General features: G+C 40.2%; 1 protein-coding gene across 2 annotated transcripts; it reads right to left on the bottom strand.

Moving 5' to 3' along the window:
- Positions 1-329: 329 nt before the first annotated feature.
- On the bottom strand, positions 330-26661 carry LOC145434253 (multiple inositol polyphosphate phosphatase 1-like). 2 transcript variants are annotated; one of them, XM_080311608.1, is made up of 10 exons: positions 26370-26661; positions 24204-24430; positions 22627-22778; positions 21762-21901; positions 15062-15249; positions 8662-8835; positions 4376-4506; positions 1635-1749; positions 635-842; positions 330-560 (listed from the first exon to the last, which is right to left on the bottom strand). In XM_080311608.1, exons 2-10 carry the CDS (start codon positions 24403-24405, stop codon positions 458-460), a joined length of 1413 nt encoding a protein of 470 aa, XP_080167734.1. In that variant the 5' UTR covers positions 24406-24430; positions 26370-26661; the 3' UTR covers positions 330-457. The 2 variants fall into 2 exon arrangements, with proteins under 2 accessions (XP_080167734.1, XP_080167733.1); XM_080311607.1 differs by having other exon boundaries at positions 4307-4506; positions 26370-26653.
- Positions 26662-27876: the final 1215 nt, after the last annotated feature.

Here is a 27876-nt window from a genome sequence, read left to right on the forward strand (position 1 = left end):
GATGCTTTCACGCCCGCAAGGTGGGCGTGCCCCCCATGCAGTTTGAGAACCACTTCCTTAAAAATATCATGGTGAAATATGCTAAAAAGTTTAATCAAGTCCCTGCGTTAATTCGATTTTTAGTACGGATTTATCAATATTTTTAATAAGTTTCTTTAGACTCTCGCGGGCCGCACAGAACGGTGTTGCGGGCCGCATGCGGCCCGCGGGCCGTAGTTTGCCCACCCCTGGTCTAACTGGTCACTGGTCTGAAATTGCCAGAAATATTCGGCATTAACAGCGTCATTGATAAACCTGTAGCCCGCATGTTCGACAATTTAATACACGAGTGTTATCGCTCTTCTATTTCTTTTTTGATAAGGATTCCGGTTGGTTTATTTGGATGAAATTTTGCAAAATTAAAGTGCAAATGGCTCTCAAAAAGATTGAAAATCACTGCTTTTCATACATGTTTATGTTAGTCGTAGTGCATAAAAGCATTCCTAAAAACGGACAGAATATCCAATATTGTATCTTTAAGTGTCTTGTTTGGTCCAGATTCTGTACGTGAGGAGTCTATCCTGCAAAATCGAAAAAAATCCAAGTTATCAGATGACTGGGTCACGTATTACTAGATTTATGAACACATTATCACCCTTGGACAGTTGCTTCGTTGATAGCAGAGTTACGCGTGGTTGTGACCCGATCCAGTGAGCACATATCGTCCCAGTTGCAATCATTCGGGTCATTATAGCCGAAGTACTCCAATGCCGCTTTCAAGTCCAACATGCCATGACTAACTGGATTTTTCAGAGGTAACGGCACTGGCCTCTCGTTGTGAAATACTTGGAGCTTCTTTGCGACTGTTAGTGGAAAGATCATGAGAATAATACATGCAAACGCCACCGCCATGCGTCACCCATGGCTAAATTTGGTCACACACCTGAACTGGTGATGAAAACTCAATTGTATGTGTAATGTACGCCTACCGGAAACTGCAGTAAATTTAAAGATATGTTAATGAGGTTGTTGTTCTACTTATTATAATATAAATACTGGTGACGATAGAACGCGACTATACGATACGCAGAATATGTGCCACACGCTATGCGATGCTGGTGACGTATTGCAAGTGATTATAGCTGCATTATGAAATATTGTGTACATACAATCTTAAAAACAGTGTCTCTCACACATGCCATCTAATAAATAGACTGTTAACTTAAAGCTGATTCTTTTAATCCATCCCTAGGAAACGCATTAATTTTCGACCGCATTACTTGTGATGCTGTTGTCAGGTTATTTTGACGTCTGTTGTCCTTTTTACGCTGGGCTTGCATTTTTATTGACTATTCCTCAGCTGACGACTTATAACACGCCCCGCTTCGATTCGAGGTTCTGTGAGACACCACATCTCATGTGAATCGAATGGCGAGAAGTAGCTTGAATAAACCTACTATATTTGGTAAAAACTGATGCAGTCGACCTTGGTCGAACTCATATCCATCTACAAATTAGTCTTGCAGCATTGTAATATGACAGTTCTCTACCCGTCACCGTCTCATTGTGGTGTATTATATGGTAGCGCAACCACGAATGTTAATAATACAACTGATTATTTCTCTTTCTATCGCTAGCTGACCGAACAAACTTACCACCGCATTGATTCACAAGAAATGCCACGTTCCCTCCATTCGGTGCATACATCGACACCTTGAACTTTCGATTCAACCTTTCCGGATAATCCTCAGCTTTGAATGGAGCTTCTTTCTGAAAAGTAGGCCCATAGATCAGAACAGCTTATAGGGACTTGATAATGCTTGACTATGACTATAGTCAAAGTCGTAATCAAGGTATCGGACCCGGCTGGACGATGAATAATAATACATGGTTCATATACATAGTTTTGACAACAAGTCGGCCGCTAAATTCGGTTAAATAATCGGATTCACACTTCAAACGGTCGAGAGCAGTGGTTAATTATTTTAATTATTAGGGTATCAGATATTCGAAAGGGTCCGTTGTATAACCCAACAGTTTAAGATTTGCAGGGTGTCTGCTTGTTCCGTTTCTTTCTTCACTATTCAATCAATCATGCATACACTTCTATGTTCTCTAGGTTTAAAACTGGAGGATAATCCTGAAAAATGGTAAATTTTTCCCACTTCGGGGTCGGTTGACTAAAAAAAGGGTCGACTTTCCGGTTCAGCTTCACATTATCAGGTGGTTGACTAAAAAAAGGTCAACTTTCCGGCCCTGCTCCCAAAATACCCGCCGGAGCGTTACTTCAGATCTGATTTTCTGCATCTAAGTCTATTTTGCCATATATTTAACCTAAATTCTCAAAAAAGAGGACAAAATCCCAAAAAGAGGACATTTGAGCGTCCTCCGAGGACACTTTCAAAAAAGTCCAAAATGAGGAAAAATCCTCTTAAAATTGGACGTATGGTAACCCTACATTATAGCATTTCGATCTCAGCTCCTGCAGAGCTGTAAAATTCGGTACTTTCCCATCTCTGGTGAGCCACCGAAAATTACATTCTTTGTCGGTTCGGCAATGCAACTCAATGCGGAAATAATTTCCTCCAAAAACCAAACAGGATAGCGATAATCCACCCCCTCCACCCAAAAACTCAAATATCACACCCCAAACCCCACGGTCTACAATTTGACCAAAGGCCTTGCAGCAAAACTCAGTGTTGGCGACGTTTACAAAATCAACAGCCTGAAAAACGTGCCGCAGTGAAAAAGTAATTTCCGTCGGACTCGCCTGGGCTTCCATGGGTAATTACGTCGAATTCAAACGACAATCAAGCTATCTATTTACGTATAGTTCGGGTATGGTCGTGCTTGCAAGCCATTGCGTCACAGATAACTATGAGATGTAGCTAATACATCACATAGTTATTTGTTATGCAATTATAAAAGAGAATAGTGCCGTATTGGAAATAGTTTCATAACATGTGTTTTAATTCATTCATTAATATTTTGCGTTATTTCTGATAAAAGTTGCAGTAGAAATTGCATGAAAAATAGAAAAAAAAGTTGCAATATACAATTCCCACCAACAGCTTAAAGCATCATTCTACATATCTTCTGAGACCCTAGGAAGCTGTAAAAATAGTTGCAAAAGATACAAAAACTTGCCCTACTGATCAGTCTTACAGGTCATAAACTCTTTGTTAGTACGTAATGATCAGGACAATTTTTTTGACATGTCAAAATAGTCAAAATTTTGTCAAAATTGTAGCGTTAGGTCAAAAAATTGTCAAAATTGTTCACAAAGTCAAATTATTTTTGCAACCTGTATTTCGTTTGTATCGTAGATGTTTGCACTGTCGGTGAACGTATCGTTTGACATGTCACATCTCATTGAGTACTTTATTGGCCTACCGTTGTAGATGGCCCATTGTCTGCTCATTGTGAATCGTAAACGGTCAAATGAAACAAATAGGTTGACATGGTGTTATGCTCAACGTACCACAATATTTAAACTCAAGCAAGACTACATGGGCATTGATTCTTATGTCAAGAATCCCATGATGAAAAATTGTGATGTGGACAACATTTTCAGAATTAAGCAACACGGTATGTTATCAGCAGTGTACGCACGTCGCACAACTTCAGTGTTGCCAGTCAACAACTGCTGCTGTTAAACGTTATTTCTCCATTCTTGGCAAGCTATTCAGTAAGGACAGACACTTTCTATTCGAGAATAAAGGAAAGTGTATTTCATTGTAATGCAACAACAAATTTTAATTATTTCTACCATAATGCGTGATGTAACTACTGGAATTCTTCATGGACCCAAATTGCGTTTAAATTAAGTTTTTTCATGCAAAAATCTGTTCGTTTTTAAGTCAATTTTTTTCAGGCCAAGCTACTTCGTAAGAACAGACAGTTCAACCAGAAATGAAGATGATACAATTCTAACATTATGTCCGAAAACACCTAGTTTACATTCATGTGGGCAAAATGTTGTCAAAATTAGGTTTTTCAAGGTACAGATGTCAAAATTTTCATGTTTTAGGCAAAAATCTTTCGAGTTTTAGGCTGAAAAAAAAAATCGTACTAGTAATGATATTACGTAGGCCTATATAGGTTGGTCCCCACATCCTTGAGCGTTGAGCGTATGGTTGGTGCCCGATTAAATGAGATTTGCTCAAGCGTCGTTATCGTATGTTTGCATCAACATACTGACTTTAAATTACATGTAAAAAAGGATCGTCAACTGAACTGTACGCGAGGGCTTTGCGTATATACGTGTAGGTCTACTTGAACAAGTGTTAGCAGACACAATGTGCACAATGTGCACCATGTGTCACACCTCAATCAATTTCATATCCGCAAGTACTCGCAGCAACAACCATCCGTGTCCATTTAGAAAGTGACTGACTACGTTTCCATCGCTGATGTTTTTCAACGCATCCAAGATAAATCTTTTGGTTAGACAACCAGACTTGTAACTTAGCTCGATGCCATATCCGTGCTTCATGTAGTCGCCCATGTCATCTCTGTATTCGATTGCTGTAAAATAAAATTCAACACGTCTCGCACCGTGTTTTCGCACGATAACAATCAAAAGCCTCGACTATGGAATACGTGGCGAGAAAGAACAAATTGCCGGAAGGACGCAGAATAGTGACGCGCGATGAGGTTCATTGTTGGTGAGGCACTGGCTCCTTTAGGGTCAGATTTACAGATATACGAGGAGGCTACGTAAGAAGGTACTACGGTACTAGGATAGGGGTACAGTAGGGCTCTTCAAAAATGACTTTTTTTCTCAAATCGTAGTGGCTACTTGATAAAATTGTTAGGTTACCTAATTTAAGCCTACCCACCAAATTTGGTTCAATTCCAACCAGTAGCCGCATTGCTACAGAAGAAGAAAGTTTCCATATATTATATAAAAATAAATAACAAAAAATTTGAAAATTTTCTGTTCACGCCATGAAAGTGTTATGTTGTCTATAGAAACGATGTTCACCAAATTTGGTTGAATTCCAACCAGTGGAAGCGGAGTTATTGCCGTCGAAAATTTGGATTTCAATAAAATAGTATTTACGGTACTATAATAAATAATTAAAGAATGGGTCACCGTAAATACTATTTTATTCATATTCCAAATTTTTCGACGGCACTAACTCCGCTTCCACTGGTTGGAATTCAACCAAATTTGGTGAACATCGTTTCTATAAACAACCTAACACTTTCATGGGGTGAACAGAAACTTTTCAATCTTTTTGCTATTTATTTTTACATAATAAATAGAAACTTTCTTCTCGTGTAGCAATGCGGATACTAGTTGGAATTGAACCAAATGTGGTGTGTAAGCTTAAATTAGGTAACCTAACAATTTTATCAAGTAGCCAGTACGATTTGAGAAAAAAAAAGTCATTTTTGAAGACCCCTAGTGTACAGGGGTGTATCATATCTGCGTTACAATGGACCGATGACAATATAGCTATCACAATAAATAGGCAAGTTTATGCTTCCAGTTTGACTGGATGTGCAACATCTTGCAATGTTCACGTCAACCGTATGCAACATGTACATTGCATTCATTTTGTGATGTCGTAAGCAAATGTATCTCCTCATCATTTAACGTATTAACCGTTGGTAGTGCACTTATTGGTTCATTTCGGAGTAGAACCGGGTGGAGTTTACATGTGTTTAGCTTGCGATATTTGACTATAGTAATTCTCGATGAAACCACCGCAACATCATGAAATGGCGCTTCCTGCGACAAGCTTATAAATAGCGCAGTGTACACAATTGCGCTGGCGGGGGTCGAGTTTAAGAACCACTGTGTTAGAAGGTTGTCCTGTAACCTCGAACCACGACCCCTGATTATTATTTAGCATTTCGTACGTTGCAGCCTAACTCATCCTTATTCGATTAGGCCGGAGGTGGCCGTATACACATAATTAAATTAGCGTGTGTTGGCGGCAGTTGCCCGACATATGAGCATGCGACTCAATGAAAAGCGACAGATCACCATGCGACACTTTCGAATGCGTCACTTTGGCATGTGGGTTCACATGCCAAAAACTTACCATAACCCTGAAATCAACCCTTACATATGTCCCAACCCTAGCCCTAACTCAATCCTCAATCTCGGCCCTAACCGCAAGTTTGTCGCATGCACAATTGCCGCATGCTGAGGTGTCACACGCTATTATGTCGCAGTGCTCATATGACCACGGACCGTTGACTACCGTCAATATGCAGTTTGAAGTTACGAATTGGTCCCCAAATCGTTGATTGATTTTAATTAAACTTACAAAATTTCTTAGCGCTTTGTGACATTCATTTCGTTTTTAATATAATAGTATACTTGCCATCTGACCCGCACCGTACAAATGCAAACCGCAGATAAAATGATGCGCCCCACAAAAATATCGAGTTGCGATCGTGTTCGTCTCACAAATTTTTCGAAGACACCCCATCCATTAGCTCTACCGGTTAATCCGATCACGTGGACTGAGAATGAGTTAAATTTGACAGTAATATGTGAAACTACCAACATTATCGACGAAATTTAGCAGAGGTTGAAATCATTTTTTTGCTCGGCGCGACTAGAAACTCGATCCCTGTAACTATTCCTGACATTTGTACTGGTAATTTTGGTCGATATGTAGCAGAGATGAGCATGGATTAGGATTTCAGAAAACCGGATTTGAGAAATTTTGCCGGATTATTATTGGGTTAGGATTTGAGAATTATTTTTAATTGAGAACGGTTAGGATTGGATATACCGGTTTTAGGGGAGATTGATGTACTTATTTTGTTATTAATTTTTACATTTTGGTTATGGTTATTCAATTCCCTGTTCATCCTCATGTGGAAGGATATCTCACATCATTGACACATTAGTAGGATAGGTGTGACGATCATAGGGTAGCCTGATTCGGTAAGCCAATAACGACACTAATCATTTGAACACGACTCGTTTCTAACCAGACATTTCGTGATCGGTTGTGAAGGAACTCCGCACCATATTAATTCATAGTGAGATGCGTCACAACATCCTTGGTGTTCAACAACAACATTATTGAGCTCCCAGTATCTAAACCCTAACGATACAGTATGCAGTGTAAAGGGGAGAAAATGGATATACTTCCGTCTGTACTTGTCTCAATAGGTCAGCGGACTCGCGTCAATGGGTTGATCGGTAGGGACTCGTCCTGTGGCAAATAGCGATAATCTTTTTTGTTTGGATCAATATTATCAAGGTGATTCAGAGTGATTGTGATACTTTCGAAACAGGAGCACTAAATAAAATCAAAATTTACGCCGAAGCTATAAATATTTCAAACGCATTGTCGAATTAGTTTTGGAGTACTAGAGGCTTTGACTACCTGAACGTTTGGTTATTGCGAAAAGACTGTGGGAATGTTCCACCGACTGAGCAAACGAGGCGTATCATACCTGCCTCTAGTGTTGCAAGTGAGCGGGCTTTCAGTGCTGCTAGCAACACAATCTGTAAGACGCGCTCACAGTTAGCATCATCGACTGTCGATGCAACTCTTGTATTTCATTCGGAATTTATCAGGTGTAAAATGACTGTTGATTTATTTTTACATCTGTACTAGTACTCTTTAGAGTGGACACCCTCAACGTTGTGCTACAGTTTCGTTCCGCTGTGTTTGTCCATTTCAGTTGATCGAATTATTGTTGCCAAAATTGTTCTGTTCGCACGCAACGACAATTGGTTTGGAAGGTAACGCGATATACGTTCGCGCTCATTGACCGTTATATTTCTTTTAACAGAAATATAGGCATAGCCATAAGATGTAGGCTATAACTTTCTAAGTTTGAATCAGATTAGGATTGGATATTGATTTGAACATACAAAAGTTATGGATTATGACTCGGATTTGGAGTTTCGTATTGGGGTTGGATTAGGACATAGAAATTTCAAATCCGCCCATCTCTGATATTTAGTAAGCCTGCAGGGATATTTTGCTTCTACAATTATAAACTTTTATACGCAAGGTATATCTCAAGAAATCAATGATGGCACAGAACACCACAGGGATTCTCCGCAGTGCAACGTTCCCATTAGCCAATTTAACATGCGCAGTTGTCGTCCAGGGGGGCCATGACGATTCTCCGCTGGAAGCGGCCGTCTATGATACATATGTAATCGAAATGCGGCCTTCTACGGAATCGGTGTATTATGTCGTCAGGGGTGGACGAGTTTCGAGTAACCGTTCAAACGGTGTACCAGGACGAAAAAGGCTGAAGAACACTGCAATAGATATCAAAGTCGTGTAATTTTGGGCGTTAAAATGTTCCAAATTAGTCGTTCATCAACATGGGAACAAAATCCCAAATAATTCAGTCACGGCTTTCATAATTTTATTTTACATATCCTACGCAGACGAGATACTGCCTCTCTTATCTCCCCTGAACTCACGCCATTGACTTGTTCACGCAAAGATGGTAAATAAATTACCATAATATTAATGAGCGATAGTCTGTTGAGTCGGATTCTGTCACAATTACAAATTCGGTAGTAATCTAATCAAGTTAGCAACAAGGATTGGCCAATAGAGTTAGAGCATGTGCTGATTCAGACATAAAAGGCAAATTATACGACTATACGTATTAATTTGATAAAACAGTCGTAAAGTCGAAACATGCCTTCTAAATACACCGATATTGTGCTAAACGTACCCTTCAGATCGTCTGTTGTGAATACATGGCACCATGGACTGTTTTTTCCGTCCACTGCCACTTTCTCAGCGCACCCTTCGAGGTACAACGTATCTATCGTGCCAATGTCGATTTCACTCTCCGGCACCCCGAGTCGTTTTGCAATGTTTGATGCCATCTCTACAAAGACTTCGCCTGGAGAAAGAATTCATTTTTCAAGATATATGTTGTTGATATTGTTGTTGTATATGGGGTCAATGGTGCTGACCTTGTGCACCAGACCGCTTCGAAATAATATATCCGTTAAATTATATTGATGGTGTGACAAATACGAATTCGATAACAGGCTGAATTTTGTATGGGCTCAATAATAATATTGCCGTACTGTCATGTCGACATGGTTCTGCCTAGCTATTTTCCAAATATCTTCATGCGTAGATTTTGCACATTAGCAGGAAGTGTTCGACCACCTCTTTTACCATGCCACCTTCGCCACCACCACCATCGTGACACTTTATCCAATAAAGATGAGAATTCAATCGAGAATGTCCCCATTTCAACGTAATTATAATGGAGGAAATCCTTCGTGGAAAATTCGGCGTGGCAGGAATTTCCATGAGGGCTGCGTAGATTTTGTAATATGTTGATCCGTCACCAGACCACTTGCAGATATGTCATCAATGCACAGTGTATAAGACACAATTGTGCAAAACAATGTACAGTGTTTCCAAGTATACGCTTTTTGTGACATATATGGTCAATTGGTTATTGCTCAGTAGCAAACCGCTTTGCTACATACTTGGAGTACTCAAGTATTTGTACTACTTACTTAAGTGTTTATGCTTTTAGACTTATTTCTACTATTTTTTAGGAAAAACCAGGCCTGAAGTATTTACTATTTACATCTACTTTTCCTTGAGTACCAATGATCATTGCTTTGACTACCTCTGAGCCCAAAGTATCATTATGGTTTATTGGAAAATGTTTATTGTTTAGTCTTCGGGTTGTCAAAACAACTCGAAGTAGTCATTAAAACTGACATCCACCTTGGCCTGAAACACTGGTGGTAAACTACGATACGCGACTACATTTTGTGAGACCTACAAAGTCCCCGAGAAACGCTACAAAAATATTCATAAAATGCGTATTGTTGTTGTTTGTTATATTAATGGTGTTTCGACTATTTACATCAGGTCGTTATTCTTTATTCCTGATTCCGTATTTACCGACTTATAGCACGGACCACTTCTAGGCATTCACAAGACAACGCTTACGCGGATCACGTGGCGAGGACGAGCCTAGATAAACCTACAACACTTAGATAGGAATTCTGAACGCGAACCCACTTCGCATTGGTGATGTAGCTGTGGATCATAACACTGTGCTATCTCGCCATCTGCGTATTAAAAATCTAATGACTGCAGGCAGCGTCTTGATTAAAGTTTTTTTTTAGCATATTTAACGATGATTTAGATAAGTCTTACTAGTCTTACAAATACTATCTAAAAAGCGAAAAGTTGAAAACAATTTCCGCTTCGGCGTCGGAGGTGTAACGCAATATGTGTCACTTGTTATATAATGCATCCTTTGCTGCAATTTGAAATACCACTTTAAACCGAACATCCTAATTATAGACATCATTTATCGATTTATAAGCTACTAATAAAGCAACCGAATGTACAAAATGTTTAGCCCCAGCTAATGTCGATTTCGAAGAAGGCAAAGTTTACACAGTAACATAGTAAGTCATTTGCTGAAGCTAATTTAGGTAAGATGGTGATGATGCTGTCAGCATTGTGTGTCCTGAAGTTAAACCAACTATAGAATCACTTAAATAGCTGGTTCGTGGTACAGAACTTGAAAATAGCTTTCAATAAACATCCATAGCAGTAAAATATTTATTCAGCTCGAAGACTGTTCAAGTGCTTTTTTCAAGAGCTAACTATGCACACTATGGGGCAGCGGTCGGGAACCTATCGTTCGCGAGCCATATGTGGCTTTTTTGGGTATAAAATATGGCTCTTTGCCGAATTTTGATTTTTGTACTCAATTTAGCAATATTACAGTGGCTTGTTAGTAAATTTCCACCACAGTCAAATAATTTTTTTGTGGCAGTACAAACATGTATTTGAGAGGCCAAGACAATGACGTATTCAGTGATATGGGCTCCGACACCTCGTCAAAATCCTTAAAATTAAGTTGTTGTCACGCCGGCGACCAATATCACTCCCTAATTCGATGTACCCGCCTCTAAATCTTGGATTGCATAATACCTCGATTTATCAAAGAGAATAACCGACATTTTGACGCCTGTATGACCATGTAGCCATGGAAGTGACATTCACAATTACAAATTCTAACGACAAATGACGCCAAAGCTATGCACGCGCTTGATTTATAATAAATATGCAAATTGCGTCATTTTGGGAGTAAAAAATGTTCAAAATCTAGTCATTCATGAATATCGATAGAAAATACCAATAATATATTCATTGAAGTTTTCACGATTTTCGTTTACTCATCCTGACGACAGGTGAGGCACTGCGTCACTTGCCCCCCCCCCCGTGACCCCACGTCATTGACATATCACACATTACGGTGAGTATATACTGCTGTAGTTACCATGTATATATTGCTTCACCTACGCATGTGATCATGGATACTCGCATTTTAAAAGAGCATCAAGATCAGGGGTGGCCAACCTGCGGTTGTAGAATTATACGTTAATTAGCGTGAGTTGGCGGCAGTCAACATGCAATTTTAATTTGGGAATTTCAAGTCGACTTCTAAATTTTCTTCGTGCTGGGTGCAATTTTGAGTGGCTTGATTTTTCATGTAAAATATATTAATGTTCTTGTAATCTGACCGCCGCATTATACAAATGCGAACCACAGAGGAAAATCATGCGCCTCGTCAAGAAATACCAATTCGGAATCATGTAGCCTACGTCTCACGACTGAATTTTTTTCTGGTACGTTCGGGTGATTTCAATATGTATTTTGGCTACTCCTAAAATCCTGACGGGAAGTCAAGATATAACAATATACAACAAAGTGATTAATAATATTCCGAGATGCATGATTATTAATTATGTGCCCAAAATTTTCGGATCCAGCGGAAAATCTGACCAGGGGGGCTGAGAGAGGATATATGTTTGACCAATATTATCGATGAAATTCATTCATAAAGACTAAACGTATATTTCCGGAAAGTTTTCATATCCGCAATATTTGCAATTTCGCTGCGTATATAAAGCCTGCTGGGGCGTTCTACTTCTACAATTTAAATCTTTCTTGTGCAAGATATTTCACAAGAAAACTGTGATGGTACAGAACACCACGACGGCTGCCTGCGACGCGGAGTCTCCAAGTAGCCAATTTAGCATCGATATTCGGTGATCCATTACGACTATATTCTACATATGTATTCGAAATGCGGCCGTGAATAGCAAAACGGTTGAACAGCCATGATCAAGACAAACCTACGATCTCGTATAACTGACGAAAGTCTCAACTTTTGTATGGAGCTTAACCTCATTAATTTATCAATCAGACTGCACTTGCACACTGCACTGTGCATAGCCATCAGTAATAGCGCGCAACACCAAGAGACGCATTAACTGTAAAAAGCGTGTAAATCGTAGTTAAATGTTGGAAATATAAATTGTCTTAAGCTTCGAAAAATATCATATGGCTCTCATCGTAATACAATTAAAAAGATGTAACTAAAAAAGATCTATGTAACTCCAGTCTCGTGTTCTCAGAGAAAGTAACCAGCATTATTAATACTAGTTTTTATAGAGTAAATATGGTGCGCACGACTAATCCCATTTTATAAGTGAGTTCGAATCATCACTACCAGGACGTCATGAGTGTCCAATTGTGACGTAACTATTGATTAACATGTATGGCTCCTTGAGATTTAAAATGGAAAATATAGGGCCAATATGACTCTTTGAACGAAAAAGGTTCCCAACCACTGCTATAGGGATTTAAACAGAATGAGAAGCAAAACCAAAAAGGCAGAGTATGACATAACAATAAGAATTACATACCATGAAGTCCGCAATGTAACAATGGCAACAATAACAAACTTTGAAATGCACGGTACTATACAGGGCTTTGGATCCGGAGCCGTAGCAAGGAGCCGGAGCCCCGGAGCCCCGGAGCCGTGCATTTCCAGCGGAGCAGGAGCTGGAGCCGGAGTTCTACTTCAAATTCAAGTGAAGCCGGAGCTGGAGCTGGTTGTTTGAACGGTATCTCCGGCTCCGATGTATTTCATATGATGCTTGTGCTTTTAATAATGGTTGAATTCACATAATTTGACGATAACCGGTCACAAGATTAAGAATTGTTGCCTCGTTGGCACCACATTTTCTAACTAACCAGTAACCATCATACATAGGCACCACACCTGGAAAGGCTGGGTTTGCCGCGCTTACTCGATCCCTAATTACCTAATAATGGGTATACCCACAATTTCGATTTAAGCACAACAACCATGGCCAATTGTGTTGTTCAAAAAATAATAAAAACCGTGCATGTCACAAGATGGGATTGATGCTTATATGAGCTGAGCAATTTACCTAATTGGTAATGAGACGAATATATAGGCGACGCCAAAGAATAAAAGCGTGACCTTGCTGCACATTTCGATTTGGCGGCGCGCATGTCGCATGCTAAGAAATATCGTCTCCATTCTGAATTGGATGAGCAAATGCACGACCTTGGTTGATAGTTTTTGAATCGTAGCGCCAAATTGGACAATGTGTTATCGTTTATGCCTGCGAATTGAAATTCATTCCAGCACATGATCGTCTACTCTAGTATCGATTTGAGAACGTGAATAGCGAAATGCATCGGAGCAGCCCAGGTCGCTATTATAGTACGCATACGCGTACAATTGTCGCGATGCAATCTAGTTACTGCAATGTCCGAAACCTGCCCTGGTGTTGAATTGAATATAAGAGGGCAATTAGTGATTACCGGTATTAAAACGTCAAGTCACCGTTTTACTGCTGTACAATGTGTACATGCCATAGCATGGAGTAAAGTGCGTTCTCGTGCGGATATGACGTCATTGACAGACGAAAAAAAGGTTAATTAAGTCCCTGCATCAATTCGATTTTCAGTACCCATTTTATCAATATTAAAAAAAAATTTTTTTATACTCTCGCGGGCCGCACAGAATTGTGTTGCGGGCCGCATGCGGCCCGCGGGCCGTAGTTTGCCCACCCCTGCACTAGAGCCTCGAAAATAGCAGCAGCATGTCGCAGACAACTAACTAGTATCCACAGCAAAACGCTAACATATTGATAGACTATCGCTCTTTGCTCTTTTCCCGTCTGTCTGTCAAATAGCTGAACTGTACCGGTGCTGGTTACGAGATGATATCTCCGGTTGATATAAAATGCTCATGATTGTCCGATAATAAACCACATTAACGCATCTCGTCCGAAAATTTGAAAAAAAAAACAAAATAGTCAATAAAATCAAAATGGTAAAATTAAAATAAAAAATCAACGGAAAAAAATGATTTAAATCACACTGATTTAAATCAGCCTGATTTAAACCAGAACCCTGTTCGGACCAAAATATCTTTCACTTATAGGACTATATCTGTCGGGCAAATTGTCTCGCGAAATTTACCCGCTGTAACAGCAGGGGAATCTCGTATATCGGGTAACAGAAACGTTCGTCCTGAGATTTTGGTTTGGTTTTGGTATTTCCATGGCTGCCTAATTGATTGTAAGTCAGTTTTATAATTTTTTTAAAAATGTAATTTGTTTAAAGACATGTTTTAAGCGAAATGTTTTTAATAAACTCTCTCCGAAAAGTTTGCATTCAAATCATCGACGCGATGCAGACTCACAGGATGTACAATTATACGTAGCTTGTCATTTACGTTCTAAATCGATAACCTTCGACATTAAATTGAGATACGGTACATTGTGCGTTATCAGCTAATCTCCATCATCGACATTATCATAGTAGTCGCCAGGACAAAAGCTAATCGGCAATACTACATCCAGCGACTCAACCTTTCAGCAATTACAGAATTTGGCTGACTTGATCATGTTTCGAGGCCGTCAGGTCGTGTTTACCGTTATTCCGGGGTTTTCTCCTTGAGTCAGAACTCGAAGATCATTACAAGTTCGTGAGCAAATTTAAGCAAACCACATCCTCTTCAATACTCTAGTGACGACCAAATTAAATTGATAAATATATCTCCATCTGATCCATGCAAGCGGTGACTTACATAAGCCTAAATCAAAAGTCAACCACGCCATAAGTCGGTAGCTCATATATCTTGTATATCACTAATTGAACTATAGTACTTGAGTAGAAATCACATATAATAATTTATCCTCCACTTGAATCGTGTCAGGTTCGTGTTCGATCACCTCTGAATGGACACATACCTTGTGCAAATTTCGTTTTTTCGGGTACAATATTGTCGTCATAAAATATTTCTTCCAAGTATCTGTCACAAATCGGACGATTGAATATTATGGTGTCGTTGATGATTATTGACTTTGATGAGTTGTGCGTATTTTCCATGAACATCCTGGTTGATTCTCGCGTCCTCTGGTAGTCTGACGAATAGTATCTTAATTCAGGAGAATAGAAAAACATTACATCATGACTCTGACCAGTGTGGCGAGATAGCGCAGTGGTATAATCCGCGGCTGCAACACCAATGGGTGCAGGTTCGAGTCCGACCGAGGTCGACTTCCGAATTCCGATACCTAAGTGTTGGAGGTTTACCTAGGCTCCTCCTCGCCACCTCATCCGCGTCAGCGGTGTCTTACAAAAGCCTAGAGGTGGGCCGTGCTATAAGTCGGCAGTTACGGAAAATAAGAAAAATATCGGCCTGGGGTAAATGACCATAGTATAGTCGACAAACACCATTAATACCACAAAAACAAACAAACATCATGACTCTTTATTCAGCGATACGCGATGATTTTAAGGCCCTAAGGAAGGGGTTCTCAAGCCGCGGCCCGCAGACGCTGGTCTTGCGGCCCACGACATCTTAGATTATGAAAGCAATTAATACTGATATGATATTGTTACATGAGAATTTAGCCGCTTAGCTGTCTCATCGAAGCGTCTGTTTTGTTTATTGAACACTCATTCTGGTTTATTGATGTGCTCGAGTTGAAATTGGTAGGTTTTGATAATAATCGGTAGTCGTCTGATGGACTCTGATTGAAAAGAATATTGCTACAGCCAAGAAGTCACATTTGTAGAGTAAATGTTGGCAGGCATGGCATGGGGAGGGGACAGTTGTTCTGTAATGACCAGCTTTCATCCAGGATCACCCAAAACACCAACTTGAAAAAGTTGACTTCTGTAAGATGGGGATCAAGCCATGGTAGGAAATGAAAAAGGGTTGATCGGTTTGCTCAAAAGAGATCGCGAAACCCCAAACTTCTTCTCATATCACTGTATTTAGCATGAGAGGTGGCGAGCTCACAGTTGCAATGGCCTCTGTGACGAATATATATATCGGCTTTCAATTAAATAAAAGGGCAAAAGAAAACAGGAAACAAAGGAACATCAAGATAATCAGTTTTGGGCCCTTATTAAGCGCCTCCAGCGTGGGCGGTCGTGGGCGTCTTCGAGCGATAGCCCGCGTTGCGCTAGCTCGGTCTCTATTGTTGAGCGCCATGTGGTTCTATTCCAGCCACCTCTGCGCCATGGCTCCGTCGGAATGTGGTTGGTGATGGCGGCGGCTGGTTGATCGTCTTGATGCCGCACTAGATGACCGATTAAGCTTAAGCGTCGTTCAGCAGCCAGCAAACGGCATGGGGCTGTTTTTGTGAGTTTGCGCAGAGCATTGGTGGATATGTGCTCCGGGTGGTGGATGCCGAGTGCGTAGCGGAGGAGTGCATCGTAGTTGGCGTTGAGTGTCTTAGCCAGCTTTTCTGTCAGCGTGAGTGCTTCTATTCCGCAAAGAAGAACCTGCTCGACAGTGGCACGGAAAATGCGGGTCTTGAGTTGGGGTGAGGCACTTGAGTGGAAGAGGCAATGTAGCCATCTTGTCGCGCCCCAGGCCTTTGCTCCCCTCGCCTTCAGTGCTTTTCCAGAGTCCGCGACGTCAATACCGAGGTATATAAAACTCTTGACATTCTTGAGCCTGACTTCTCCCAGTTGAATTGGTGTCGCGTTCTCCGGCAGAGCTGGTATGGCCAGAACCTCAGTCTTCTTGGCATTGATCTGGAGGCCAATAAGAGCGGTGGTGGCCTCTAGTTGGTTGATGAGGCGCTGTGCCGACGCGGTATTCGGGGCAAGCAAGGCGAGGTCGTCCGCGTAGGCAAGAATACCTACGTGGATAGCCTCGCGAGTCGTACGCGTACGCGTTCCTTGCCGTGGCCGCCATTCAAAGAAGTCCGAGTTGTCCGCAAGGCCGTTCGTAGCACGAAGTCAAGGATTATCACGAACAAGAATGGTGCCAAGGTGTCACCTTGAAGCACGCCAGCCGAAGTGGTAAAATCTTCGCTTGGACCGTCGTCTGTTCGAACTCGCGCTCGTGTGTCAATGTAGAGGGCCATAATGGCGTACCTTATCACCTCAGGAATTCCATAGAATCTGAGAATCTTCGCCATGGCTGGGCTGGGCTGTGACGAAAACAGTTACCGTAATCTGATACTTGCTCACGCATTGAAACAGAGAGTTCCGTGGTGGAAGGGTTGGAAGGTGCATATACGTACTTGCTACTTGGTAACGCACGCATGATGCATCGCACGTTCCATGAAGTTGCTACTAGCAGTAAGCATATTTTATGAGAAAAATCGACTTGATTTACTAACGCCACTGGAAGATAAAATATTCACACAACTAACACCAACTGCAAACTAGCGAGCGGTGGCCATTATTGCTTTAGAATGCTTAACCATGTATTAAACGTCCGTATACGCCTGGTAAATACAGTGAAAGTAATAGTAGCCTACGATTACATGGTTATAATGTTATGCGGCGTGCAGCACATTTTATGTTATAATGTGGCCCGTTATACATGGGAAGTTGAGAACCCCTGCCCCAAGCTTCGGATTTGGATTGGATTTGGACCTAGAAATTTCAAATCCGTCTATCTCTGGCCAGCAGCCGTTCGCTCACCTGGGAAGAGCTGGAAGCTGTTCAAGTGTTCATATTATGGGTGTTGTTTATCGCATTGTATATTTTTCAAGATTGCATTGGTATATTGTTGATAGCTATTCGTTTAATTGACCATTAGGACAAAGGCATACACTGCAAAGGTATTTTGAAATAGAACAAGATAATACCATGGTTTCATGGTAGAAAAGTACCAGTGGTTCCTGAACTGAACAATCAAGAAATATTTTGAAAAAGATTGGAGCTTTCACCGCCTTCAACATCTGATAATGGTGGTTCGGATTCGGTGAAAACGTTTTCCCTCGCGATTACCACTGCTGCAGTCGTTCTAAAAATTGTGACTGTGGTTCTTATGGCAAAGGATATTGGAACTGCATACAGACTACAGAATAAATGTTATGCTGCTTAATTTAGTATTGGAGTATCATGCTGATATTGATGCTAAAAATAGTACGTTTGAAAAATCTCGGGGGCAAATATAGGTGTAGTATCTTCACTTACACCACCTGAAATGGGTATTTTGACAATGTCGCAGTATTATTGACATGTTGTATCATCTTTGCAACATCTAACTCAGTGGTTCTTAAACTTTTTCCCTCCAGCACCCCTTTCAAAAATTATCGTGCTCCAGCCCCCCCCCCCCCACCTCATATTCTACGGACTGTAATAAAGACAATTGGCAAGAGGGCCACCAGCACTTCGTCAGCCCCCTAAAAACGATTTTTATGCGCACATATAGCGTGATAAACCAAACATCTGAAGGCTTCGCCCCCGAGAACCCATCGCAGTCGCGTGATTTCGATGGTCAGGAAAGTTTGTGTGGCCTTGTCGCCCTGGGCGCCAAAATTTTCTATAATGAATGAATGAATAGGTGGTAATTGCATATATATGTCGCTATAAACTTTTTATCCTCTTCACCCTGGTAATCAGATTTATCAGTAGCGCTGAGTGAGCTGTCGTTTCGGAAAATGAAGGCCAAGTACTTTATAATTGAACATATTCGGGCGTGCCCATTGGTACAATTAATTCGTTACATGTTGTTATTTTGTTACCTCTTGTATACAGTCAAAAGATAATGAAACGCATAAACGTATTAAACTAAAGTAAGCACACGATTCAAAATTGATATTTCTTAACTGGCAAATAATTTTCTCTGATGGATGTTATTTGTCCAGTGGGTTGCAGATTGCGACGACATGATAACTCGGCACGAGCGATTTAAGCACCTATGGACAATTGACTTATATGCATCGAAGTTTACGGTCAACATAACGGCAATCCTCTTCAACTAAAGTTTTCTCGCTGACCACCTTTTTGACACACTTCTCGGAGTCCCATATTGACCGGAACTTCACATGTCTTCGCGCATCGTGGCGTGGTAATAGCCGACGCCGAAATGCCTATTTATATTTTCTAGAATTATGCGTATTCTTGCGTGGCGGAGTCGTCAAAACATGATGTGTAATTTATGTCCATTCACCGAAATAATTTAGGGCACCCTTCTAGCTCAGCGATTGGGGGTTTGGGTTGCAATAGTTTCGGTTCTGGTTGAGGTCAAAGTCCAGTCGGTCTCTTCGGAACTTGGAGGCAAGGTTAAGAACCACTGATCTCACTGATGTACATTCCAAGATTTGCAAATTTTTCGAATCTGGTATAGCAGTTTTGAGTGAAAAATCATCAAATCACTCTTACTTTATATCACTTATTTTGCATTTAGGCACATTTAATTTTGTTCAAATTTGGCAGTGTACTAATTAAAGCATGCCTGCACCACTTCAAAGCCAATGCCTATTTTACTTTTTCACCAAAAATATTTTTCAATTTTCGAAGTTGATTTTTTTCCATTTTAAGTTTTTGGTAATATGGTATCATGGGGACAGGCAATTTTGATATCAGAAGAACTTCATTACTGATAAAACTTGGCTTAGTAGTAGCAGTATAACAATTCCATCTCCTAATCCTATTGATTTTACTAAAGGAGTTTTATTTCATTTACTATGCTACTTATGACCTGAATTTTACGAAAAAATATTGAAAAGTCGGCACCGCAATAGTACAAAATAAATATTTCGAAAAAATTTCTGATAATCAGTAGTTTCAAGCATTTCAGCAGGTGTTTAGAGGCCTCATGTCACTTTTGAATCGTTTCTTAGAATTTCTCAGCATCCTTCGATGAGACAGCCAACCTTCTCAATCGCCACTCGTCCCCCAATTTGGGCTCGAGGAATTATTTATGCATGCTAAAATTTATACAGTATGTGAAGTTTGGTATGAATAGCTTGCACGTCAATTTTTGAGAATCTAGGCTCGATAGTTTATGAAATATAGCAATTTGAAATTCTGCGTTCCGTAGCAGTACATTGGAGCCTTAAATAAAGGAAAGGACGTAGTTTATTTTTGCCCTTGATGTTTTTTTGCGGCATATACACCGACACATGATACAAATACACACGATCTGTGCATATGCATACCATGAATGCATGATGTGCATATGCCGCCGGACAAGGAAGTGCAGATATATAGCCTGTACGGCTTTCTAAGTCATGCACCACCCCTCCATGCTATCCCAGTAATGCATGAGCGCCAAGCAGAGAAGTCATGGATACCAGTGTTACTAATCAGGTCTTTGGTCTGACCCGGCCGGGGATCGAACCCACGATCTACCGATCAAGAAGCCGGACGCTTCACCATTACGCTATCTTGTCGGTTAAATAAGTTGGATCAAATACTTGACTTGGTATATACATGGTAATTATTAGGGATGGTGTGAACGTGAGGTTCACGTTCGCGTTCTGTGTGTGAACCTCGGAAATTTAGAGGTTCGCGTTCAAAACAGAACCTTGGTAGGTTCTGCACTGTGAACCTTTTTCATATATTGCAATTTTCACTTCATTATAACATCATTGGTTCAAATTTATTGCATTTAACTGCGGGCCACTCCATGCATGGCGCTGGCAGCATTCAAAATCAACACTAAACGAGCATGCACCTTGACAATCTCAAATGTTTTACTTGCTTTGTTACAAAAGTTTGCTCGAATTATCCAGTTTTCCGTTTGTGAATATTTAGTGACTCTCTGCTGTGAGCTTGACCCGCAATCACACAACATCACGAGCGAAATACGTAGTCAGCGAAGGATGCTTATTCAACCAATCAATAAGATTGATATCGTTTTCTGATGTAAAAATTCGAGAAGGCGTATGGGGTCACTTTGGACTTCATATCTTTACTGCATCATTAAAACCAAATCTGTGCGATTGAGGAGTTGGCTACTGTTGTATAACTTCTTAATGAGGTAATATCGGTAGCAAATATAGAAACCCATTTTACACTCTGATCAATGTCAATGTAGCAATATTCAGACACCGAATACATTGTCCGGTCTGGCCTAGATCGATAAGGGATAAGCGTATATTCCCTGGTAAGTCCTCTTCAAAATTGTTGGCAAAGCGACGAAAGATATTGATTTTATGGTAGTATTATATCCTTTGATTGCCTCAGTTGATACATATAGCGACGTTTAAAACGCCAATATGTACTTCAGAATTGTTGCATTATGTGGCCCAAGTCGTCGCTAGGTATCGTGTACATTAATATAGGCTATAACTTCATTGAAAGATAGGGTTGGAATTAGCAATATGACGTCACGTGACGTCATGAGGTTCACGTTCGTGTTCACACAGAACCTTTTAAAAAGGTTCGCGTTCACACGAACCTGAACCTTTCAGGGGTTCACACCATCCCTAGTAATTATATTAAAATATGAGAGCAATGTAGCTCGCGTTCAAAATATCGAGTGCGAACACAACAATTTCGAAACAACGCGTGTCAAAATAGCGGGTATCATGATAGCCAGTCATCCAGAACAACCCAAGCTAGCCCTAACCATTCCTCCGGTAGTAAACGTAACGTAAGCTAACCAACACCGTAACACGATGAGCTAACCTTATCGATAACCCGAAATTCCCTAACTCCTATCTCAATATTTCGACCCTGCCTTACTTTAAACGATTCCTGTCGGTGAACAATTGTGGTAATGCCTGGGAAAATCTTTTACCGAGGCCAATCATTTCACGATATCCCAGCTCCGTTAGATTTGTTTTCAAATCAGGATGATACCAATTATCCCAGAGCTGGATTCTCTAGGAAACAAAGTTGAAAATTGTCATCGCATCGTTATTCCACATCTTTTTTCAAATTAGGTTTTGTTCTCGTGTTCCACCCTTTTCTGCCTTTTGGGCATGAATACCAGCGATATCTAGAACTAGATATCACTGATGAATACATACTCTTTTCGCTAAGAATCTAGAATCCAACGAAAATACTAACCAGCACAAACATATACTTAACGTGGTTTATTCATATTATCATGGAGGAGTTTAGCAGTTCTCTAATATGATTTTATAAAATAATATTGGCATTGCTGGTATTTTAGTTGAAATAAGTAACGGGATATACTGACATAGCCGTTTACGGGACCTGTACCCTAGCAGGTTTGTGAAACATGTTAGTTCAAGGATGACGACATATACATAGTCAAGGCGCATAAATGTGTCTATTGTTATCCGATGTATACGATCAAATTTATTTTAGAATATACTCTTTATACGCCCATTCAATCTCGCGTATGTACGCACAACATCCAGACCGCCGATTCCAGGAATGCTTATGAGTGTTGATTGAGTGGAGTATAGAGATAAGATCACCTTTATTTCCTGATTCTGGTTTCTTCGTAGGTAAATACCTTGTAATTTGTTTGTTATTGTTCAGGCTTTATAAAAATCAAACTTATCCCTAACAGATAACCAAAATATTGTCAACAAGCTGTATAGGTTTCTATACATACACGCGAAATAGAATAACTCACCTGTAAGTCATTCGAGCACATTTGCGCCTTTCCGGTGACATTCAAATTTTGTTTCAGACTCTCGAGTTTAGCAAATTTTTCAGCTTCGTCAGATGTCGGTCTGTGTCGTGAGCCATGTCGTGCAACAAATACCATACCAAGCGGTTTGCACCCTAAAGTTGGTTCGAGTTCATCAACTTTGTTATATGAGAGAGAAGAGAGAATGGGGGTATTCGTTTTCGTCTGCATCATCGAGATGCTTTGACGACGGAGATGCGATAAGACACCTAGTCTGCACCACCGTTTTTTCCCCTCCATGCTATCGGTGGATGCTGAGCACCTAGCAGGATAGCCGCAGCAAAATAAGAAACATACATTTAATGAAATTTCGGAAATCTATAATGTCCGCTGTAATAAGCAAAAAGCGATTTTCGGGATAATTTCAAGAATTTTATATTGCACCACAAGATCATAAAAAGTGCCCTGCTATCCACATATATTACAAGAACGCAAAAATGACATAAGCACTCTCCGAACGTTTTATAAGATAGTGTCATCCATGCCACTTTCCCAACATTTTAGATTTCTCCTTTGCTAGATGGAGAATTACGTAATTTTCCATGTATAATGCGCTAAATTTTACCGATTTTTTGCCATAAAATAGGGGGGTGCGTATTATACATGGGTACAGCAAGCCTAGAAAAAAAAAATCCCTCGATCAAAAACTTGAAATCACACCTTTCTTCATGTTTGTTTAAATCGCGCATCACCTCTGGCCATTGGGCCCCGTAATTCGTATTATAGAGTGTAACGTGCTGCCAAATAGAGAAGCGTGTTGCCAATTAACTAAAAGCGTGTTTCTAATTAACGAGAGTCGTCTGCAAAGCACGCGATCTCTTGCTGAGTTGGTTTGCCGTTTGTACGCGAGCGAAATCAGGTCGCTGATTGCTACAAGCGTGCGCGGCAATCCTTGTTGATTCATCGCGTCAACGACTGGCCTTATCAATCGCATACACATTGCACAAGAGGCCATGTGCGCAAGATATAATCGCATGCTTAATCAGTCGCATCTCCAACAGGACTGGTGCGCGCGACATAACCGTTGGCCTGAGCAATCGCATCTGTAATTGTAATAGGCCACGTGCGCAAGATGTCGTGTGTCGCTAGCCTGAGCTATCGCGTCGCCGACCTCACAGGCTTTGCCTACTATCTACTCTCGTTTAGAGACAATGCCGTTAATTGTATTATGATTAGCGATCATTATGTCACGATTGTTCGACAGTGACATCGCAAAACAGAACAACATCGAGTACTAAACCGCAACTATTCGTGTACTGCGAATGCAGGGTGCGTACTATACATGGGTACAGGCTTTTTCTCAGAATATACACGTCTTTTTAAGGGTGCGTATTATACATGGGGGCGCACTATATTCGGAAAATTACGGTAGTAGTATGATCGTTAAATATCAATTTGGTAATAGAAGTATTGCTGCAGCCTGCATCGTTCATTTTCCGGGACCTTAATATTTAGGACAAACACATGGATGACGACAAATCTAAACTTACGGAAAAAAGTAATAGGGCATAATATCTTACCTGTTGGGACGTCATATAGTGTTATGTCGTCTCTTCCCGAGTCATCGTAAGCGGTAGTAGTTTGATATTTCCGATAGGGAGATTCGGGGTCTTTTCCAAAATCAGTAGAACAAAGACCATACGCATAGACAGGTAAATAGCAAATGACGTATACTAAGATCCTATTACCCGCGTACACTGACATCGCTGATATTGTCTTCATGAAAAAATATGTCAATATCGAAAGCCTGGTATAGAAAAGTTATCACGGATTAGTAAGCGATATGTAGGCTAACATAAGCGAAATATGGAACATATGATATTTAACGTTCCTGAACTTTCAGCAACATGGATCCTTTTGTCTTGACGTGACGAATCTGCGATCGAGTAATAACGTCGAGATACCACACTTCATATCATTTTCTCCAGACTTGCACAAACTACTGAATTTTCAAAATACGCAACTAGAACTAGAACTACCCAATATAACTTACAACCATTACTATAACTAGAAATACCTAATTTTTAAAATCGGCAACTAGTACTAGAACTTCCCAATTTTTATAATCCGCAAGTAGAATTAGAACTAGAACTACTCACTATTCAAAACCCGCAACTAGAACTAGAACTAACGACCATTAAAAATCCGCAACTAAAACACAACTATGTTTCACCTTGACCTATGCTTCCGAGTGCACAATGTAAGTAATGTATTAAACCTGTACTTAATGTGTAATATGGTAGACTTTTGTTTTTGACCTTCACTGTACTTTTGTTTTTGTGACGGACTGGAAATTAGATATTCCCCGAAAGATTATAGAGTAACGTATAGGGCAGGCCTGGGCAATGGGCCCGCGGGCCAAATATAGACGGCGAGAAGTTGCTTAAAGAATTTTGAATTATACATTTATCGGATTGTGACTATCGCATTGTACATTGTGAGTGTCTTGTCCAGATGAAAATATAATCAGACAAATATTACGATTATTACATTCGAATATGTACTAAACACATGGGCTGTATATATAAATTGAACCGGAATGGCGTTTACTTTGAAGGCTGATTAGTGTTTATTTGTTCACCGTGGTTACGTAGCCCAAGTTCGTCGTATGCGTAATCTCTATCCAAAATAAAGTTGATATAACATGGGTTAATTCAAGCGGAGATTATGACATAAGCTCGCCGTCACTCGGCTGAGTCTGCGGGAAGACGAATTAGGAAAACATGCCAGCGACACTACCGAAACAACAGGACGGTTTTACCAAGCTATACACCGCTCGGGATAGTGATCAAGCTGTAAGATCCCATACATTTTCATGTCGTAATAGAAGGTAGCGCGGAGCGGATCGACAAATCCTCTGGTCCTACTCCGATCCTGTTTTTTAAGCTCTGGTCTGCCTCCGGTCCGACTCCTAGGTAGGGCTGGGCACAATGATTCGAGTACTCGAATCTGAATCGAGTAATAATTTTAATGATTCGAGTCGAGTAGTAAAAGACGATTTTTTCGAGTACGGAAATTATAAGCTCCTCGCAACTGTAAGTTAATTTACTAACGAATATTATAGTTTTTATACTACGTTCCACTGAGGAAGCCTTGAGACCTTGATGTGCCGTGTTGCAGCATAAGAGACACTGTACAAAGTTACGATTGTTACTGGAAATAACACATTTCCAAAGTCATGATCATTCCAAAACATTGTCAAATAAGTGCAATGAAATTGGTATATGGTTGAAAAAATACCACATTATCTTTAGCGTGACAGATAACAGGCATTATATTCTTTGTGGTGGCATAAAACGTACATATTTGAACTTTGGCATGATACATTATGTTGTGATGTCATAATGAGTGATACTCGATTACTCGACTCGACTCGAAGCGTAAAACGTGATTCAGAATCGAATCACCCAGGCACTCGATTTTGCCCAGCCCTACTCCTAGGCCGGATTCCAGAAATGAACGCGATCCGGTCCGAAAAATTTCAATAATAATTATCTACTAACAGGATGGTTTTGAATATTGATTGATACAATGCAAACAGGAAATTAAAAACTCAAAGGTCAGACCCAACCTATATCTGAAGTAATTATGCCAACTTGGTCTATTTTCATGAACGTTTCAGTTTACCTATTGATTCGAGGGTGGAAGTGGGTAATTCTGTCATATTCTTAGTCAAAAGTACTGACCTGTCTCCGATCCGACTCCGGCCGTATCCAAAAGGGTACTGATCTGGCTCCGAACCGGCTCCGACACAAATGAGGAGTATTTCGATATTTATATAAAATTTATTAGATTTTTGTGAGTTAATTCAGGTCAAAATGTCGCAACGTAAACACTTATTCTCTAATAAACCTGACAATCGAAGTATAAAGCAGTTCTTGTCTGGTAAACCGGAAACACGTACTGCTGCTCTAATCCTGAACCTGAAAAATTTGTTCTGTGATTGTGCACTGCCAGTTGCCTAGTAAATAATTAGTTTAAGCAAAGATGTTTTTTTTGTATTTAAATGAAACACTTGCGGTCTCTTAAATCTACTTAGCAGTCACTCAAACCAAACCCTAAAAAACCTGCATGAAAGTATTGTGTTTCGTGGAGTTAGCCTTCAAGTAGGGTTGATAGCTTTTCCATGAATAATTATCTGCTCCGATAAAATCTTATTGATTTTAATTCCCACTGTTTCGTGATGTAGATTCATCAAGTGCAAATTTTCTCATCTGGCTGGAAATCTGGACGATCGATAGCCAACACTTTCCTATGTCATTAACAATATAGACTTATAAACGAGTATGTTAACTACCATTGATGCTATCCATACAGTACAGTATGTATAGCGGGATGCTGACCAATTCACATTCAACAATGAGCTCCTCACACAATTATGTAACCCGATTTTCGTTGTTATTTGTAAACTCAAACGACTGATTGATAGGGCTTCATTCTTATACCAGCATAATTTCGCAGGCCGAGGATAAATGTGGTTAAATTGCCACTTAATCGCCGGCGGCGACAATAATCGAAGCTTGTTTTGGCTCGAGAACCGTATTGTATGTATGAATTCATTCGCAGGGCGCGATATAGTAAATTTAGGATGATAAGCCAAAACCGAACACATGCAGATAATAATAATATATTTAGAACAAATCAAGTATTACTTGATGATGACATAGTCGCGTCATAAACATTCAACGAGTTCTATAAGCTGGTCATCCGCAATAACGAATTTGTAAAAATTAGGGATGAAAGGGGGTTGTGCCGTTACCTAGAACATGAAAAAAATCTGGTTATAGATTTGCTGATTGTGCCTGCTGACACCACCATAACCATGTCACTTTTAATTACACTTCAGCTGATGTCTTTCTGTTTTACTATGTAAAACATGCTTTCTGCACGTTCTTTCGCGAAGACGAATGCAATTTACTGAAGTCTAAAATCATTTTAATAATTCAGTTATTGCATGTAGCAGTTCGTAATTTGAAATCAGCAACGACTTTATTACATGACAAGTCATATATTTTACGTTACCTTCAACGCCCAATAGAAATACTAATGTTTGCTCGATTGTTTATTGAAAGAAAAGCGTTTGTATTCAACTGTTCGCATTTTAGATTACTTTGGGTTGTGATGGAAGTTATGAATGAGTTATGCCTAACTGCACAGTGTACTTATAAAGGTGGAATCTACTTAACAGACGCA

This window comes from Botryllus schlosseri, chromosome 2 (genome assembly GCF_051294905.1).
Source record: "Botryllus schlosseri isolate E-star chromosome 2, Bs_hap1, whole genome shotgun sequence".
NCBI classification, from domain to species: domain Eukaryota; kingdom Metazoa; phylum Chordata; class Ascidiacea; order Stolidobranchia; family Styelidae; genus Botryllus; species Botryllus schlosseri.